General features: G+C 40.0%; 1 protein-coding gene across 2 annotated transcripts in view; it reads left to right on the top strand.

Annotated features, from left to right (window-relative positions):
- Window positions 1-20,202, top strand: part of acbd6 (acyl-CoA binding domain containing 6) — a 24,913-nt gene extending 4,711 nt beyond the window's left edge. For both annotated transcript variants that reach the window (XM_053503118.1, XM_053503117.1), the window contains exons 6-8: window positions 6,320-6,409; window positions 17,426-17,456; window positions 19,235-20,202. In XM_053503118.1, the coding sequence (XP_053359093.1) occupies window positions 6,320-6,409; window positions 17,426-17,456; window positions 19,235-19,389 (276 nt within the window). In that variant the 3' untranslated portion in view covers window positions 19,390-20,202. The remainder of the gene's footprint in view (window positions 1-6,319; window positions 6,410-17,425; window positions 17,457-19,234) is intronic.
- The last annotated feature ends 1,278 nt before the right edge of the window (window positions 20,203-21,480 follow it).

Raw genomic sequence — 21,480 nt, 5'->3', positions numbered from 1 at the left:
TTACTCCCAACACTCTGCCCACTTCCTATCTACTTATTTCACATACTACACTCAGTCCCTGTCCCCTTACTACCTACACCCTGCTCACTCCCTATCTCCTTACTTTATACACTCTGCTCACTTCCTATCCCCTTATTTCACACACTGCTCACTCCCTAGCTTCTTATTTCACATACTTCGCGAACTCCCTATCTTCTTACTTCCTACACGCTGCTCTGCTTACCCCTTATTCTCTGCACTCCGCTCACTCCTTATCCCCTTACTACCTACACTCTGCTCACTCCCTATCCCCTTACTTCACACACTCTGCTCACCCTTTATTCTTTGTACTCCACTCACTCCTTAAGCTTACACTCTGCTCACACTCTGTTCACTCCCTATCCCTTACTTTACACACTCTGCTCACTCCCTATCCCCTTATTTTACACACTCTGCTCACTCCATATCCCCTTTACACACTCTGCTCACTCCCTATCCCCTTATTTTACACACTCTGCTCACTCCATATCCCCTTTACACACTCTGCTTACTTCCTATTCCCTTACTCCCTACACTCTGATCACTCCCTGTATCCTTACTCTCTGCACTCTGCTCACTTAATGTTCCCTTACTCTTACACCTTTTTCTTATTTATTTGCATTATTTCATTCCTGCTTACAACATTCTTCCCTCTCTTTCTCTCCCCCCTCCCCATCTCTCTCTCTCTCTCTCTCCGCTCTCTCTCTCTCTCTCTCTGTAATGCTGTAGTGTTGGAAACTGACCTGCAGGAGGAGCTGTTGTAGTTTCAGCTCTTTTACCTAGGAAATGTGTTTAAATGCAACTTTAGGGATGGAATTGTTCTAAACACACACACACACTCACAGTCCCACTCAGCTGTTCTGTATCAGTACTACTGATACTGTTATTGTCATTAGGACTGCCACTACTCTCACTACTATTATTTCTACAATCTTTATTGATAAAGTCACTACTAAAAATAATAGTAGTAATAATAATTTTCAGATAAATATCAGAGGCGATATCAAGATAGTGGAAGCAAATAATAATCAGATGAGAAGAGTTTAACCCAACACGGGTAAATTTCATATATAGGCCTATTATAAATACAGTTTATTATATATTTTCAGCAACTGATGATCAGGGCTGCTTTAATATGAGGTAAAATAAACTCTTCGACAGACCTTTGACCTCTAACCTGTGTGCGAGGGGGAGGGGTCAGCGTGTGTCTTTGCAGAGGCCAAACACATTAGCTTTAATGTCTAAGGAGGGGAGGCGTGGGAGATAAACACAGAGAATTACAGAGCTGCAGAATAAAGTGTGATTTTCTCCGAGTTTTTGGCCATTCAGGAGGTACTGTACGTGTGCGGGTGTTTAGGGATGTATTTTATTTTTGAGTGGCAGCAGTGTGTACTGTAGAGTATATGACAAAGTTAAAGGGTTTTAAACAGGGCTATTTGTGCCTTCTGTATTGGGGTGGTGGATGGGGCATTCGGGAATAGGACTAGAAAACTATTTGTATATTTGGAAGGCACCTGTCGAGGGTTGGGGTATTTATGGGAGTCTGGAGATGTTTAGATGTTTTTATATAGAGGTTGGGTAGCGTTATGGGGCAGTAAAGGGGTTGTTTTAGATGGTTGTGAAAGGTGTTTGTTTGTTCTGGGGTAATTTTTGTTTGGGGTGTTTGAAGGAAATTCATGTTGTATAAGAGATTATAAAATATTTTCAGGTATTTTATTATGTTATTCTGGGATTTCTGGCGTATTTGCACCATCAGGTGATACTTACTTCTGGTGAGATCGGAGAGTACTCTAGGTTTACTGTTGAGTATTGCATTATGATTATAAAGAGCATAGTGTTGTATCGAGTGGTATTGTTTCTCTGTGGGCATTGTGGGTGTGTAGGTGGTGGAGGGGGGAGTACTTGAGGTGTTTATGGGTTGGTAGATAGTTATGTATAGAGAGCTGGTGCGTATGTGGGTGTTCTGAGGGTAAAAGTGTCATGTGATGATGCAGGGATTAGATGTGGTATTTGAACAGTATTTTACAGAACAACATTATTCTTTTAGGTATAAGGATGGTGTAAGGGGTTGTTATGGGGTATTAGAAGGGGTTAGAAGTATTTAAGTTGTTTTTGGTGGGGTCTGGGATCAGAGTGTTGGGGGAAGTATTAAGGAATATTTTAGGATGTTGTGTAAGACTATAATCTGTCCATCCAGGGTCATCAATAAAGGAGGCGTGAAGAGTGTTTAGGGTGTAATTGGGGTAATAGGGATGGATAGGTGGTATATGGAGCTGTGTAGAGCTTTCAGGAATATTGTAGTCTTTGGAGAGTATTTAAGATGTTTTAGTGGGATTCTGATGTTTGGATGGTGTGTTTGGGGAGTATTTGGGATAATTGATGGTATTTATGGAATACTATGAGTTTTAGGTAATGAACAGTGGGGAATATTGGGGATATTTCCGGGTATTTATTCGGAAATTTCTACTATCAGATTAAGTATTTATCAGAGTTAAAGATTAATTAGCTACTGTATATGTGCTACAGTATGAGTAAGTATTTGAACAGTTAAAGGTATAAAGGTATATTTGTTTGAGGGTATTTAGGAGAAATTGGGGGCATTTAGTAATGGCATACAAGAGGATCAGGTTATACGCGGGGTATCACTGAGGGGTTCTTCACAGTATTATGAGCACTAGAAGGTTGCAGGAGGTATCATAGGGAATTGTGGACATGTTTGTATTTTTCCAATTTTTTTTTTTTTTTTTTTTTTTTTTTTTGGAGGTGTGTAGGTTTATGAACCTGTTCTAAAGAGGCGCAAGGGAGTGATGTAATTATAAGAACTTCAGCCAATCACAGGCCGTCCTGGAAAGGCTCATTAATCCATCAGCAATCATAGGATCGCTCACCAGGATCAATTCTACACTGATCAATATTATAAAGCACTTAGTGCTGCTTTCTCCTGCGCGCTCTCCTGCCTCGGCTGGAATTCATACGTGGAATTCTGTTTTGTCATTTTATTGGATACCGTAAACACTGTAAAAGGGTTACGATTTAACTAGCTGCGGCTAAAAAATGCTAACACGCATCTTGCATTTCAGTATGGCTGTATCTTAGGTGCCGTGTTCTCACTGAGGAATCATCTTGCACTTGACCTGAATGTACGTTAGACCTGAGGTGTTCCCAGCATCCCTGGCAGAGCAGCACACTGTTCACAACACAGTGGACCAACGATGGTATTTTACGTGGCCTGTATAGTGAATAGGGTGTGTGATTTGGGACCGACCTACGGTTATGAAAAAATTAAGCAAACATGGAAGTGTCAAAATGTGCAGTTCCACTGGCTACGATTTGTACAGAATGATCATAATGTTTATGTAACGTGTAGTAAAGTGTGTGTGTGTGAAATTTAGGACACGTCCACGGAAGAGCATTGACTGTGTTCTATCTAACGATTAGGGTGTGTGATTTGGGACACACCCACAGTGGACTGATGATGGAGTGTATGTAACCTGCAGTACTCTGACCTGTAGCTACGTGCTGGAGTTTTGTTCCCTTGTGTTATTTTTTTGTTAAAAGTCGTGCACCGTGTAGTGAACAGGGCGTGGTTTTTAGACTGATGCTGTGTTTAATCTTTGCAGACTGGAGTAGGAGAGATGTTGGTCTGTGTGTGTGCTGAAAAGTTGATGAACAGTCAGAGGGAACAGCGTGCATAAGAACTCCTCACGGCGCGCACCCTGCTCCCTCATAAATATCCATTTTAGCGTCGGGCCGCGGTGATCGATGCCGTTTAAACGCAGGAATTCGCCGTAAGGAGTTTGCTTTATCTAATTGGCCGTCGGTAAAAAATGAAGTGGGCAGCAGACGCGAGGTGATGGGGAATTTTTTTCTCCCCTGCGCTCTATCCATCCATCATGGCCGCCTGCGCTAAACGCTAACCGCCCATTTGTTTCTGGAGCACAAATACCCATAATGCTCCTCTCTCTCTCGCTCGGAGCGGGACTCGACCTGCCATCACCTCGGGAGGCGGCCTGCAGCAAGCGGGGCTCTGAGTTATAAACTGCTGCACATAATTTATTTATTTTTATTTCTGTGGTGAAGTTTAACTTCATGAGGATTAAAGGAATCAGAGGCAGGGCTTTAATCACTCTCTCTCAAACAAACACACACAGCTATCTGAGTACTAGGTTTAAGCTTAGATAAAAGAAGTAAGTTTAGGCACTGTTTTTTATATTTTTTTTATTAACCAAGCATTTCTGCAGACTCGTTAATCTTCTGCTTGATTCTTTTAACTCAAAAGTTAAGAATGTTATGGATGATATTGCTCCGGAAAAGGTCTGAAAGATCGGCGGACAGAAATCACCATGGTGAAAATCACCAGCAGTTCAGAGTATGAAAAGACTGAGCCGAAAAGCTGAGCGACTGTGGCCTAAGACGAAACTTGAAATTCACTATAGCATCTATAAAGACAGCCTTCATGCTTTCAATATGGAAATAGCCACAGCTAGACACACTTCTTCTCAAACATTATAAACAGTAACTGAAACAACACTCTTTTTGCTACTGTTGAAAGACTAATAAACCCACCAAGTCAGATCCCCATTGAAATGCTTTCCGAATTGCAATGAGTTTGCTTTTTTCTTTTCTGAGAAAATCAGTATTCTTAAAGGGGCTATTAACACATCGAGTTATGCAGAGATCAAAAAAGCTCAAACACAATCTCACAAAAGTGTGTTTAACTGTTTAGAAGCAGATCTTTTAGAAGTGGTGAACACCTCACTTCTCTCTGGGACTTTTCTGAACCGCAGTTTTAAAGCCACATCTGAAAAAGAGCAATCTTGATAATACGACAGACCAATATCAAATCTTCCTGTTATAGGTAAGATTATTGAAACGGTTGTTTTTAATCAGCTAACTGGAAAACTGGGTCGGGCTTTTTGGGATGGTACTAAAATGGTTCAGGTTATATTTAGAAGGGAGAGGTTATTATGTGAGTAAAGGAGAGCTCAAGTTCAAGTGTATGTCTATTACATGCGGAGTCCCAAAAGGCTCAATTCTTGCACCCCTCCTGTATATGCTCCCACTAAGTCAGATAATTAGAGAACCAAATTGCCTATCACAGCTATGCTCACGATACCCAGATTTACCTAGCCTTATCTCCAAATGACTATAGCCCAGTTGACTCCCTCTGCCAATGCATTGATGAAATTGACAGTTTGATGTGCCAAAATCATTTTCTACAGTTAAACAAGGAGAAAACTAAGGTGATTGCATTTAAAAACAAAGATAAAGCTCTAAAGGTGAATTTATACCTTCACTTAAACAACAAGGGCTCAAACCACTAAAAATCAAGTTAAGAATCTTGGGGTGATTCTAGAGACAGACCTTAGTTTCAGGAGTCATGTCAAAGCAGTAACTAAATCAGCATACTATCATCTCAAAAACGTATTATTTATGGATTATGGATTATTGTAATGGTCTCCTCACCGGCCTTCCCAAGAAGACCATTAGACAGCTGCAGCTCATCCAGAACAGTGCTGTCAGGATTCTGATTAGAACCAGAAAATCTGATCACATCACACCAGTCCTCAGGTCCTTACACTGGCTTCCTGTAACATTTATGGATTTTAAAGTACTTTTACTTGTTTATAAATCACTCAATGGCCTAGGACCTAAATACATTACAGATCTGCTCACTGAATATAACTCTAACAGACCACTAAGAAATACCAAGGGTTCACACAAAATAAGGGGAGTCCGCCTTTAGCCTTTATGCTGCCCGCAGATGGAACCAGCTTCCAGAAGAGATCAGATGTGATAAAACATTAGTCACATTTAACACATAACTGTGCGTTTTTTTTAATAAGCACTCTGCCACGTCTGAACTGACTGCACTGTATTTTATGTTTATCTTATATTTTTAACTGTTTTATTTTGATTCTAAATCTAATTTTAAGTAGATTTAAAAGTACCACTACAAACTGTTTTAATTTTTTTTTTAATCAAATTTAAAATAATTTAAAAAGTTTTACTGCTTTTATTTTCTATTTCTTTTTATGGTTATTTTCTTTTCTTTCATGTAAAGCACTTTGAATTACCATTGTGTATGAAACTCACCTGTCCTGATCTGCTTCACCTGTTTCATTCCACTCATCTGGTTTAAGCTCTGCCCCTTTTAACATCACTCCTCTGCTCTTACCTTTTTTACATTTTTTTTTTAGTCCCCTTACCTGTCCTAAGCCCCTCTTTCCGTTTTTTTTCACACAATTCACCTGGTCTAAGCCCCTCCCCCCCTTTTTAAAGGATCTCTTACCTGTTTCAGGGTCGAGCGCTGCTGCACTGGGCGTGTGACAGAGGACACAAAGAGCTTGTGACTTTTTTACTGAACAACAACGCCAACATAAACAGCCAGGTACACACACACACACACATTAGTGGCGTCTTCATGTTTTTACTGTTGCAATTATTCCTTCTTGCATTTGGTGGACGGTTGTGTTCCAAGACAGCCCCATCCCATAATTTAGCTTATTGTAAGAGGTTGCCGTGGTTACAGGTCACTAGGAATGCAGAAGCATTGCAAACCTAGATCTGATTATTTTTTTTTTCTTGTTTCTTTTCATTTCCCTGGTATCAGTATCTTCCTGTAAGCCATTGTGGGCGGAGCCTGCTCACCTTCTTACCTGCTGCTTTTAACCGCTTCTTGTTTAGCTGATGAGTGATTCTTCACACCACGAGTGACAGAGAACAACATTTTCTTCATAAGCTCATTTATTCATATTGTCATTCATAAAAATACCCCGAAAAATCTTAATTTGTAGGTTTAGTTCATTTTTTTGGTTGCGCGAGTGTCCTGAATGAGATGCAGCCAAGGTTTATTTACGCTTAGTGAGGTTTAAATATGGGTAAGGTATGGGTTTAAACAAAGAATCATAATGATTTACACACACACATAAAAACACACACAGGTTTTAAAAGTTTATACTCTGCATTAATCCTCCTGAAACTGCTTGTCCTGATCCTCCATGAGACAGATCAATCAGAAGTAATCAGGCAAAGTGTGCATTTTTTTTTTTTTTAAATAAAAATAAAACCCACATTATCAGAACATTTACAAATGACTTTCATTTTTAAATATTGGAGATTAGTATCTCTAAAGATTAACACATCTGGGGGATTTAATTTGAAAACCTGGTTTATCTCGGTGCTCAGGTACGAGCTACAGCGTCTTAATCCACCATTTATTTAAAAATAAGACACACACACGCGCACACAAAAAAAAAACATTTTATTTTGCAAGTCCGTCCAACTTTTGCTTAAAAAAATGATCTTGGATCAGACCCACATTGTAAAGTCGTCTGAACACATGCTTCAGCAGACCTGAGGAAAGTTTGATCTTAACCATATCAGTGTCACTGATTTAACACAGATATACTGCAGGACCATCAATACTGATTTGTTTTTAATAATCTTCAATATTTTGCTTCCTTCAGTAAAATTTGTTTATAATTCTTACACTTTTTCTTTACAATTTTCAATAAAAAAACATCATATTTTCATCATGGTAGCAAATATAATAATAATATCATCTCAATATTACTGTGATGCAGGATAATATCCTATCATGATACTTTACTATGATTCACAATGAACAACTGTAAAGGAAAAAAGGCATTTAAAAAACAAAATTAATTAAAGAAATTAAAAATTAATAAGGATCAAGGGGGAAATGTGTGTAAATGTTAACAGAAAACTTTAAAGATGTACTTTGTTTATATTTCACCTTGAATAATCACAACCAAATGTGTAATAACTTTATGACTAAATGTTTAAAGTTTTTACAAATTTAAAGTTACTTTACAAATCCCGCAAAATAACTGCTTTTTTTTAACTGGAATTTCTTTTAGCATGCAAATGTTCGTGAACATTTCTGAAAGTTCTGCTTAGTCATGTGACTCGGGTTCATTAGAATATTTGAACTAAAACGTGTCTAACGCACAGAGCTGAAAAGAAAGAGACACAAACAAACAACAGGATATTCTGCAGTTAAAAAAGTTATTGCATTTTAAAAGATATTAATATAAAGATATCGAAATTAAAAACATGGCGATATTGTGAAGTAATTTTCCGCAATATTGATGTCATGTGATCATCCGGCCCAACTGAAGGCCATAATTGTTTCTCCCAAAACCTGATACAGACACTATGTAGGTACTGTATAGAACAAAATGATTTGTAATACTTAATACTCTTACTCGTGCTGTATAGCGCTTATCCTGTACAGGGCTGGAATTTAACCCGAGGCATGAGGCGAAGTACACCCTGTACGGGGTGCCAGTCCATCGCAGAGATTTGTAATAATATTATCTACATAATATTCATTCTAACAAGACCATAAAATTAACCAAGATCATTACAATACAATGAAATACATTAGTTAATGTCAGTGCAAAAACTGTGTAACTTGTGTAATAGGCTTATTCTTATATTTGGTTTGCTGTAATCATATTAAGATGCTTTAGATTAATTAGTTCCAACAAATTAAAATTTTGCTAAAATGTTAGGCCATGTCCTCATGTAGCCGGGTATTTTTATAAACTGAGATTTTTCTACTTCGATTAAAAAAAATAATTCTGTCCACACGACCTAAGGTTTAAAAATATCCTTGTCCACATCAAAACGCCCTTTTAAGTGCTGTAAGGAAAGTCCCCAATCAACAGGGAAGCGTAGACAAAACATTACCTGTTGTGCTTTGTAAGTCTTCGATCGGGCCTCGTCCAAAACCGCCGTCGCTGTCTCCAGGGTCTGTATCATCTGAGTTTGTGTGTGTAGCAGCAGTGAGCTTCGTAGTACATTCAGGTGAGTAATGTGTGAGTAACTGCGCGTGTATGTAGACGCATCTTAAAGTCCAGTAAGCAACGTTAACACAATCACTAGTTTACTGTACGTACGTCCACTATTGCACAAAATATCCTCCTAAACAAAGCTGCCGTTAAAATAAAGAGACTAGCACACAGACAAGGACATCGTCACAGGTGACATTACAAAAAGTCGAAATCTCAGTTTTCTCGAGTCCACACAACACCACTGAAAACAGAGTTTTGGAAAATCTTCACTTGGAAGGAGTTTTTCAAAAGCTCCGTTTTCAACAACCAAAACTGCGTTTGCGTGTGAACGAAAGGCGGAAATCGCAGAGAAACGTCTGAGTTTTTTTAAAAACACCCAGCTACATGTGGACATGGCCTTACTTTTTGCTGCGTGATCTCTCAACAAACCTTACACAAGTATAATGGTGTGTCTAATATTTTGAGAGGATTATTCCAGGTCACTGTTTCCTTCCACATTTTTGACACTAATATTTTTACAGTAACTTGGTGAAGCAGGCTCTGCAGTGTTTATCAGATTTTTTTTTTTATCACCATTAAATAAAAGAGATTATTTTCATTTCATGATTGGAAGTGTGTGTGTGTGTGTGTGTGTGTGTGTGTGTTGGGAGGGGTTCCATTATGATTTTAGTAATTTTGAATTAATCAGTAGATGGTAGCAAACATTGCAAAGTATTAATCAGTAATCCTGGATCAAGGTAGCAGGTAGCAGCTCCGTCCCAAATTTTTTTTTTTCCTGCCACCTGTCTGAGATTTAGCGGTGACGCAAAACATTTGTGTAACAGCAGCTCTGTCAGTAGCACAGCTGCAAATTTTAGGTTCATATGAATGCGCTTGTTCTTACTTATTTTAATAGCAGCACTGTTATTGAGAGAGAGAGAGAGAGGTGAGGGAACAAATGTTTATAGCTGCTACATGAGCGGGAACAAAAAGTAAATTGTGTTTTAAACATTTCATGATTAAAAATGTTATAATAAACGGACATAAAGTATAACGTGTTGTTGTTTAACACCTAAATAACAATGACTGTTGCAACGTGTAACATTGAGGTAGGAGGAATAAAACACCCACTTTCTTGCTAATAATATAACTTATGTTTAATATTATATTTGTGCTTATACACATACAGTATGTATTGCAGTATTTCACAAGTGTGTGTGCGTGTGTGTGGTACAAAAACTAGGAATACTAAAGCCACTCACGGGTTCGATTGTGAGTGAAGCTACACACTGTTTAAGCACATGATGGATGACACCATGTTACACACAGCATACAAACGCAATATCACAAACGCACGCACACACACACACACACACACACACAGACTTAGAGCAGCTGTTTGAGATTCAGTGCTGAGAGCGACAGTACTTTCAGGCCCCTTGTATTCCCGCTGTGCAACAAATCACCCTGATTTTCTGCATCATAACGAATCTCGCGCTCAATCCGTCAGGAGCACGCCAGCTTCTCACAGAAACACACCATTCTGCAGTATTTCTTTTTACACATTTTGTAAGAATGATGTTTGTGTGCGTTCATTTAAAGTATTGCTTTGGGGCGCCAATAGTTTTGATTAATATATTTTGGATTGTACGAAAAACAGTTGCTTTTTTTTTTTTTTTTTTTGCGATGAAAAAAAATGAAGTAATGTGTACCGTTTGTGATATAAGAGTTTGTTCAATATCGTGTAGTAATAAATAAGTAATACATTTTTATTAATGAGAATGTAAATAATAACTAGAAAGAAAGACAAATATATACATATACATGAGTATAGCATGCCCTTTACATGACACCACGCATTTGCACTACACACTTCCCTATCATTACTTTCATATAAGCTTTATAACATCTATCTAACACGTTATTTTATCTCTCGATTTTTGGGGAATTTCTTAATAACCAGTTTCCCCGGATTGTGGGATGGATTGTGCAGCTCTCCTCATCACATTGGTGTTAGCATCTAGCTGCTCACGTTTGCTCTCTTGACCTCCAGGCTGTGGTGTCTGTGGCCGTGTCAGGATTCTAGTGTAATTTCAATCCTAGTAACGTTTCACTAATGGTTATGATTTTACTGTAAAATTTACAACTTTACAGAGTTACAACAATACAAATAAAACCTGACATCCATAAAACGTTACGTTCACACATATAACTTTACACACAGACCTGCAACTTTAAGTTATGACCTCACAATCAGAATTACGACTTTGTACCCTGACCTACCACTTTACACCCGTACTTATGACTTACTTCTTCATTTGATTCATTTAGCTAAAATAATTTGTATTTCATAAGTTACTCATATATTAATTTGTTCAAAAAAATGTTAAAATTTCTTTTTAAACATGCAATGTCATTGTTTCTGAAAGTTGTACTGTAGCAAATGGCTGACTGTAATACTTGAGGAAGAAACATGGCTAATGCAGAGTTGGGTGGGTGGGGGGGAAGAGACACAAACACAGTAGAGTTCATACAGGACAGCAGTTTGAAAAACGGACATCATGGAGTTACGACTCTGTTACAGCTTTACACTCAACGTTGTGATGTTCTACTTTTAATGGTCTCATTATTTTCTAACCCATGACTTTGCACCCAGAATTATTATACTTGTTACTCTGACTTTCTGCTTGACACCCAGAGTTACGGTTTTACACCAGAATTACAGCATTGCGCCCAGAGTTAGGACTTTCCCAGACCTCCCTCTTCACACTGGTTTACGATTTTACAGCCAGACTTACACTTTTACACTCTGACCTATGATATTGACTTTCTAGCCTGGTGTGCGCCTTTACACCCGGAAGTGTGACTTTCTACACTGACTTGCACCATTTTACCCTGATTTTATGTGTGCCCTGATTTAGCCTTTACATTTAGACTTATGACTTTACACCCTTGCTTACTACAGAACTTTACATCCAGATGTACAGTATGACTTTATACCCTGACTTATGACTTTACATCTTGACCAACCATTAAGACTTACTCCCTACTTTGATTTTATAGATAAATAATTACATGTCGATCTCACTGCTAGTAGGCTAATGCTGATTTATCGGGTAGTAGGCTAACGCTTATCCAGTTGTTAGGAGGCTAATGTTTGTCAAATTGCTAGAACGCTAATGTTTATCGAATCGTGAACAACAATCCATTAACTGACACTAACGTCACCAATTTTTTTTCTTCATCTGTACTGTTTTGACCCAAACAGGATCTAAAAGGTTAAAAATAAAAAAAAAACATGCAAAACATGTGACAAGAGCTCTTTAGCAAGCATCATTGGCTGTTAAATATTTTCTTGCTGCGTCTCTCATTCGTCCCTGCCAGCCACAATATGGACACTCAACAGCTTTATTCCTGCTGCTCGAAGCGTTCACATAAATACTGCAGAACATTAAAGCTGTCCACAGAGCGAGAGAGAGAGAGAGAGAGAGAATGAATTAAAGTATTTCCCAGCAGAGGCTGGAATTGCCCTGCCACTGCTTTATTGGTCTTTCCCCTCATGAGCTCTTTAGCTTTGCCTGCAGCATTGATTTTCATATTAGTGTGGTTTATGCATTTATTTATTTTTTGTAGTTGTTTTTAAACTGTGCATATGATCCTGCGCCTGCCCATGTTAATTCCCTGCCACTCCTGGCCTAAAATGGAATCACTTAATGGAGCCAAAAATGTCCCCGGGGATGGAGGGAAGGATGGATGGAGGGAAGGAGTAAGCGAGGGAATGAGTGAGAGAGGGAGGGAGGGAGGGAGGACTGAATATGGTTAACGTTTTGTTTACAGAGACGCTCTCTAAATGCTGAATAGGCACACTGAGAAAAGACTCGTGCAAATCAATGGCGAGAAACCATCAGCGGTTAAAAACTCAGAAAAATCAAAGATGGAGGAGGACGGAATGAATGCTGATTCATCTGCCTTCTGAGATGGAATCGGGCGGGATTTGTTTTAGGGATAACAGTGCACTTTTGTAAAACTCACTGAACAGGATGATACATTATATAGTACAGTCAAACTTACATCCACCCCTGACCATCCATATATCCATATGTCCCTGTTGAACGTCCCATTCCTGATTTATTCCTCTGTTTCCTGTTCTACTTTTCTAAGAAGGCTTTCCATTAGATGTAGGAGCATGGCTGTGGTGATTTGTGTTCATTCAGCTACAGGAGCATTAGAGAGCTCAGGCGCTGATGTTTGGATGTTGAGGAAGCTCCAGTTCCAGTTCATCCCAAAGTTTTTTCACTACCACACAATCTTAACACACAGAGTCTTCACAGAGGTGACTTTGTGGATCGCACAGGAGCATTGTTATGCTGAATAATGGTTTGGATAATCGGTAATCATCTGCAGCAGGTGATCAGGATAATCGGCCAGAGTTTTATACCCACTTCTTGAGAAAGTCTGTATTTGGTACCATCATTCTCCATGTAGTAGCTTAATGCCCCGTAGTACTGTCATGTCTAATAGACTGATTTGTCTTGACATATGGTCCTTAGTCAAATTTATTAACGTGATCTCCGTTATAATCAATGCCTTCTGCACCAAGTAGTCTCCTTAATCCTTTAACTTTCTGCTCAGCTTCTCGGTCTAGCATTTTAATCAATAATGTATATAAAATTGATCCAAAAGTCAAAGCTTTTGAACTACTGGTCAATCTTCATTCCTACCCTCACCTTTGGACATGAGAGTTGGGTCATGACTGAATAGACAAGATCACAGATACAAGTGGCCAAAATGGGTTTTCTCAGGAGGATAGCTGGCTTCTTCCTTAGAGATAAGATGAGAAGCTCAGTCATCCATGAGAGACGCTGAGTAGATCTTCTGCTCCTTTGCATGGAAAGAAGCCAGCTGAGGTGATTCGGGCAAACCGAGGATTAGGTGAAGAGATAATATCTCCATGTAGTGGGCCGGGAAAGGAACGTTTGGGGTTCCATGCTGGAACTCCTACCTGCCCAACTTCTGATAAGCATTTATGGATGGAGGGATAGATGGATGGAGGGATGGATGGATGAATGAATGGCCAATTTAATCGTTATATTGAAAAATGTGTTAATCTTAGCCTGATTGTGTCATCTCTACCACTTGGTTGAGGTGTTCTATACTATAAAAAGTGTTTGTTTTTAAATGCTTTGTAGTACACTACGAGAAATCAAGTATCTTGCACTACCACTCAGAAAATTAGTATTTTATGTGATTCATAATTTTTTTTCTGACTCGGTTTGGTATCGGTTAAATATATTAATAGTTTCACAATTATATAGTCACATTTCAACCATTTGGAACAGGTCTATATTGGGGTCTGTTGGAAAATGTTATTGCATTTTATTGAGGAAATACATTATGCTGAAAGAGCCATTTCCTTTGTTTTTTGTTAAAGGGTGAGTCCCACACCTAAACATTTCGATCTGAGGAGATACTTTAACCTGATGCCCAACATCCAGCCTTAACCTCAACCACATAATAGTAGGACTTGCTAAAACAGTCCTAACTGCAACCCCAATCTACACCTCAAGAAAAATTAGCTAAACCCAACTCAACCCTAAGTGGATATCTCATTGTTAGCTCCGCCCACTTGACCTGACTCAGGTCATGTCATACCTGGGTAAGAAGGGGAACCAAATTCATCACAGATGTTAGTCTTTCGACTGCTCAAGGGGGTTCCAAGCTTAACCCCATGTGTATATATATAGGCACTCTAAGTAGGTTTTGTATTGTACAGTGATGGTGTCCAGTCATCTCAAGGACCGTTTGAAGGGTACAGTGAGCGCACACAGACAAACACAAACACATTGACTTCTGCAACACAGCCTCTAACTGACAAGGTGAACACACTCGCCTACAGGTGAAGCAGATGCAATTAGGCCTCAATGGGTCTCTTTATCCTTTTAACACACGCGCAAACACACACACACACACACACTCTCTTGTGTGTGTTCTGATGAATGGCACTTGCTGATTAGTGTGGATCTGCATAAGAACAGACCAGAGCTCTATCGATCCCTTTATCCGCTGCACTCGTTCATCATAAATCATCATTACTTACCCATTTCCCTCACTTTTCCAACTGTACTGTCGGGGTGGGGGGGGTAGTGGGGGGTTGCTGGGAGGCCGATTACAAGACTGAAAAATAAAAGAAGAAACATATTGGGAGAGAGAAGAATATAAGAAAGGGAATAAAGAGAACGACTGCAATGAAGTGAGAGAGAGAGAGGCTGAGATGAAGTGAGAGAGAGAGAGAGGCTGAGATGAAGTGAGAGAGAGAGAGGGGCTGAGATGAAGTGAGAGAGAGAGAGAAAGGCTGAGATGAAGTGAGAGAGAGAGAGAAAGGCTGAGATGAAGTGAGAGAGAGAGAGAAAGGCTGAGATGAAGTGAGAGAGAGAGAGAGAGGCTGAGATGAAGTGAGAGAGAGAGAGAGAGGCTGAGATGAAGTGAGAGAGAGAGAGAGAGAGGCTGAGATGAAGTGAGAGAGAGAGTTACAAAGACCATTACACAGTACCCATTTTCTCTCTAAACTCTATTCTTCCCCTTTTTGTTTTTTCATGTCTTTTTTCCCCATTGTATCTCTCCACCCTCCTGTGTGTGTGTGTGTGTGTGTGTGTGTGTGTGTGTGTGTGTGTGTGCACGCGCATCACTCCTATAATCCAATTGGTGAATACTCAGGGGTTTTTGGCTCAAGACGTAGAGCGATAGAGCGAGAGTGGAATATTGATAGACTCTTTAGAGTATACACACACACACACACACACACATATACATGCACGCTAACATGCTTTCGTGTCATGATATTTTTGCTTAGTTTTTTATATTATATTTTTCATTCTACTATTATTATTATTAAGGTCATTATTACTGTGAGTAAATAAAGAGTGGAGTGTGATCGCTGCGCCTCTGCTCTGATCGGTCAGCGCCTACACCACCCTCGGCTGTGTCTCATTCAGAATTCATCATACACCTCATCACCTGTCATCACTCCTACTGGGAGGAAGGACCAAAAATAAAACAGGAAGAGGAAGTAATGAACAAGTAAAGAGTAAACAAGGAAGAAAGAAAGAAATGGAAAAGAAGAGCGTAAAAGGAAGGAACAAGAATGTGGTGATAAAAAGGAGGGGAATAAGGGTGGAAAAGAAAGGGGAAGGAAGGAAAGTGGTGGTGGAAAAGATGAAAGACTAAGTCATAGGTTAAAGAAATACTTGAGATATATACAAGTGGATAAGAAATGCAAAAAAAGAAAGGAATTAATGAAGGAAGAAGAGGAAAGTAAAGAAATAAGAAGTGCTGGTGAAAAAGAAAGCTGAGGAGGAAAGTGAAAAAGAGAATCAGCAGTATGCGAGTTTTCTGCAGCATAAGGAAAACGGGAACAATAGTAAAGTGTGTGTGTGTGTGTGTGTGTCGTAATGGATAGATGATGTACAGGTCACACCTCAGCCCCCCCCCAACAAAATAGCAGACAATCCAATTTCTCCCCGATTCCATCAGACTGTTCCTGATTCATTAGTCTGAGCCTGCACACACACTACAACATGAGTAGTGTGTTCGTGTACCCATGGTCGTGCGTGCGTGTGTGTGTGTGTGTTCCAGTTTTAGATTACTGGAAGCAGATTATTGTTGCTAAAGCTGTGCATGTTTAATTATGCCCATGTTATATATCACTCTTTCTCTCACAAACACACACACACACACACACACACACACACACACAAGCACAGAGAATCTGTGGAACATCTCTCGTGATCCACAGGTGTGTGTGTGTGTGTGTGTGTGTGTGTGTGTGTGTGTGTGTGTGTGTGTGTGTACTCCAAATGATGAAGGGGCAATTAAAAACTCATTTGTGCGACAGTCACAACCAGCAGGCAATTAAGGCATCGTTTAACCCGCATGATGTGTGTGTCACCTGCTAAACATCTTGATTTACAGCTCACACGCACACACACACGGCCATGACCTTCATCCTAAACATTAACCTATGTCCTAATATTTTTTCTCTTTCTTGTGCGCACACACACACACACATACACACCAAAGTGATAGATTCATGTTCAGTTTTCCCTCTTTCACTGATTACAACTTTGTCCTTGGTCTATCACACTGTCCCTGGTCAATGACTCCGCCCCTCGTTGATGACCTCATCCCTGTACAGGTTCTGTCCCAGTTGCATGGCTGTTAAATCTTGTATGCGTGTTTTCACTTTTAAGGTAGTCCGGTAGTTCCTTGTTCCTGAGTTTCCTCGTAACATTTCTACCGGTTCCTGTCATCCTTCCTTATTGATTTCCTCTGTTGCTCAGTTTGAGATTTATTATGGTTAGTCCTAATGTGTGATGTCCTATTATTATTTGTATTATTTTTTTCAATAAATGAGATTGTTCTCATTTATTATTGCATTCTTTGGGTAGTTGAGGAACCTACAGTAGCTTCAGATTCGTCAGAGTCCAGAATGCAGTTGTGCTGTGGTGTAAAACACAACGATGTTATAGCTGTATAATTATCGCTCACTCAGAATAAAATGTATACTCTCTCTCTAACCTCTCTCGCTCTCTCTCTCTTTTTCTCTTCAGGATAATGAAGGTCAGACGCCTCTGCATTACGGTAAGAACCTCACATTTACTGCAACCTAAATCAATCTAAAGTGACAGGAGACACATTTTAACACAATTTTAACATTTTATTTGGGTAAAAAAATAAACATGCACAACATCACCAAAAAAAAATAAAAAATTTTAGTTGGCCTAACAGTGAGACCATCCTGACAGTAAAAAGCACTACAGTGCCTCTGATTGACTGCGTGATGTCATGAATGAACATTCCTATGGACGCGTGGATCACTAGAGGTCCCCTCGAGACACTGCGATGAGCCACGATCTCGCTGCATGACCACACACCACTCGTCACTGCCTAGTAGATTCGTAGCGAAAATCATGAAACTGAAAATTTAATTCAGAGTCAGAGTGGCGTTGGACCCAGAGACTGTCTCGGCACAAAGACACCAGAGGACGAGGAATTGGACAGAAATGATGACGTTCGAAAAGGAAAAATGAAACAAGGAAGTTAAGGTTAGAGGAGTGAAGAGTCAGGACAGGCTGAGGGACAGAGAGAGACACAGGGCCCTGTGTGTGGAGGGAGACGACGGGGACTGGAACACACACATTAGTGACTCCTGCTGCGTCTTCTCTCATTGTTCCATCAAGAGAATTTCATCCATCACTGTCTCTTTTCCATGTGTGTGTGTGTGTGTGTGTGTGTGTGTGTGTGTGTGTGTGTGTGTGTGGAGTCTGTAATAATCACCAGTTGTCCCAGAGGAAATCAGCCCTCTTTCTATGTCACATAACAATACCTGTGTGTGTGTGCGCCATCTGTCCTTAAAATGGGCGCTTGGCAGGATGAACAAATAATAAACGTAAGAGATGAAGCGCGCGTGCGAGTGTGTGTGTGTGTGTGTGTGTGTGAGAGAGAGAGAGAGAGAGAGAGAGAGAGCTGCAGGGCCGTGATATTCATGATGACTTTTAATGCACATAATAAATCTCACACACACAAACGGAAAGGTCATGGATGTGACGTCTCCTCACACTCGGTTCCTCTTCAGTTAAACTCCGGCCCAGTCTGCTGGGCTCCTCCAGAGTTCCTGAACTTTTAAAGGAACTCAAGGCTTCTGCGTTTCTATATAAAGATAGTTCCTGGTCCTGTGTTCCCTCAGCACTACTAACAACTAACATGTGTCGCCATGGAAACGACCTGTCAGGGCTCTGACAGTGGAAACACAGACCAGGAACTTCATCAGAAAAACTCTAACACGCTCACACACACATTGACACAGTTTCTTATTCTGTCTGTCTGTATTTCTCACTCTTTCTGTCTGTCACTCTCTTTTTTTCTGTCTATCCATTTCTGTCTCTCTATCTGTCTGTCTCTCTGGGTCTGAGGTTAAAAGCACTTTGTCAGTCAGCATTTTTCTCTTGAGGAAACTGTGTGTGTGTGTGTGTGTGTGTGTGTGTGTGTGTGTGTGTGTGTGTGTGTGTGTGTGTGTGTGTAGGTGAGTGATTGACTCTGGCGTGTAAAAGCTCTCCAGATTTTTCAGCATCAGCTCAGGAGCTTTACTAACCCAGTTAAGGACTCTCTCTCTCTCACTCACTCACTCACACACACACACACACTGAGAGAGGGCAGAGATTAGTGTGAATTCACCTGTCCATGTTTGTGGTGAATTAAAGATGGCGGCTGTTTTATTCTAGTTAAAGGTGATTGAGTCACACTGAAATCTCTGTTCTGATTGGATGTCAGGGACAACACACATGCAAACACACACACACACACACTCTCTCTCTTACCCTCTGTCTCTCTCTCTCTCTCCCTCTCTCTGTCCCTCTCAGCGTCTGCATGTGAGTTTGGGGAGATCGTGGAACTCCTCCTTCAGAGCGGTGCCGATCCCTCCATCAAAGACGGAGAAGGGTCTCTTCCTGAGGAAGTCACAGAGTCCAGTTCCATCTCTTCTCTTCTCCGGCAGTACAGCGCTCCAAAAGGATAAAAACACACACACACACACACACACACACACACACACACACACACACACAAACACCCCTGTACCACCCTACAGCAATTCCAAGTGTCTCTCTCTCTCTCGCGCTCTCTTTCAGCTATTATTAGGACACAGCCAAACCCACTGTCTCTTTTTGGTGACTTTAGGGGTTAGGGAGTGAGTTTGGTGTACTGTGTGCTCCAAATATTCCCTTGTGACTTCAGTGGTTATGGACAATAAGTTTTAAAGATTAGGGGTTAAGGTGTAGGATTTAGGACAATAAAGTTAGAATCTTAATTCTAAAGCCTAATTTTAATCAATAATCTCCATCACTGATCTCTAAACCCTGATCCCTAAATCTTGATCCCTAAATCATAATTTATAAATCTTAATTCCTAAACTTGATCCCTAAACCCTAATTTGTAAACCATGATCTATAAATCTTAATCCCTAAACCCTAATCTCTAAACTTTAGTCCCTAAACCCTGATTCCTAAACCATATTCCCTAAACCCAGATCCCTAAATTGTAATTTATAAACTTTAATTCCTAAACCTGAATCCTAAACCCTTATCCCTAAAACTTATTCCGAAACCCTGATACCTAAATCGTGATTTATAAACCCTAATCCCTGATCTTTAACCCACTGTAAACCCTAACTCTCCACAATCATTGAACTGAGTTTATCAGGTGTACTCTTTAGGGAACATCCTGTTTAGTTCAGCTGTGGAGTGTGCAAACATACACACACATTCTGGTTTTATTTGATAATTAGCATCAGTGTTGCTGTTATTCTGTTAATAAAACTGCTGGAATTTAATCAGCCTGTTGTTCCTATGTTTTGTGTGTGTGTGTGTGGTGACTATGGAAACGATATCGTATCATGGTGCATTAATAGAAACCTTCACTACTGCAGAGCTGCTGTTAGAGAGAGAATTAATCAACACTGATCACCTCAGCGCCGTGGTGTAAAGTTTAACATTGTGCTCGCGAGCTGTGTTTATAGCAGTGTGGTGTTATGAAAGCCAGGAGACAAAGAGGTAATCCTAGTCTCTTCATAAATTTTCTTTTATCTGCAGTGCATCTATCTACTTCGACACACACACACACACACACACACACACACATAGAGACACTGAGGAAAGATTTAAAGTGGGTCATTTTGAGTAGAACAGAAGGGTTAAACACTCGTGTATGTTTTACACGTCTGCTCTCTGCGTCGCTCTAACACCATTATTGCCAGATGGCAGGGTTTGTGCTCTCTCTCTCTCTCTCTCTCTCCCTCCATCCTTTTCAGGATAAAAGCAATGGCGTGTCATCCTACTGGCCTTCGCTTAATGCAGCTTCAGCTCTGCTTAACATTCCCCGGTTGAAAAACGCTGCGCCACACAAACGTCCAGCGCTAATACCCTCCTTACACACTCCTCTTAACCACACTTCAGGAAAAAAAAATAAAAAATCATGGCTGCGTCCCAAATACTCATTACAGGATTTCTTATTGGAATTCGTTCCAGCTGGTGGAGAACAATAAAAAAGAAGGCACGAGGTTCAGTAGCTACACAATGAAAATAATTTTTATTATTAAAAGCCTGCCCATGAGTGAGCGAGCTAATCATTGTGTGACATTAGGCCGTGATAACACACAGCAAGAGATCTCATTACACACTCGTCTAAAAGTGACGTTTGTAAACCTCATCTTTACTCACAGTGTGTCTCGGGTCATATTTTTACCAGCACTGTATTTATCTCTTTGTTAATCCTGTGCTAATATTTCCACAGTTTTTAACGTAGCTTAGCGCCTAGCTAATTTAGCAGGAGTCGGAGCTAGCAGATCTAGGCAGAGCGCGCATGTAAGATTTCAAAAATGCTTAAAATGAAGACCTGCGTGTGCTTTTAAAAGAGAAGATGAACAGAAGTATAACCCGCAATGAGTCCACCAGGTATCTGGCAGAAGAGGTATGCGAGTTGTGTGTGTGTGTGTTTGTTGGTGTACTGTTCTTGCAGGAATGCTGTAACATTTAATTTAAGAAATATCCAAGTTCATAATGTTTCAGCATTAATTACCCAAGTCTGTGGACTCATTTCCAGTCAAACTGGC

This window comes from Clarias gariepinus, chromosome 9 (assembly GCF_024256425.1).
Source record: "Clarias gariepinus isolate MV-2021 ecotype Netherlands chromosome 9, CGAR_prim_01v2, whole genome shotgun sequence".
NCBI classification, from domain to species: Eukaryota; Metazoa; Chordata; class Actinopteri; order Siluriformes; family Clariidae; genus Clarias; species Clarias gariepinus.
This window is presented reverse-complemented; position numbering and strand designations above follow the sequence as displayed.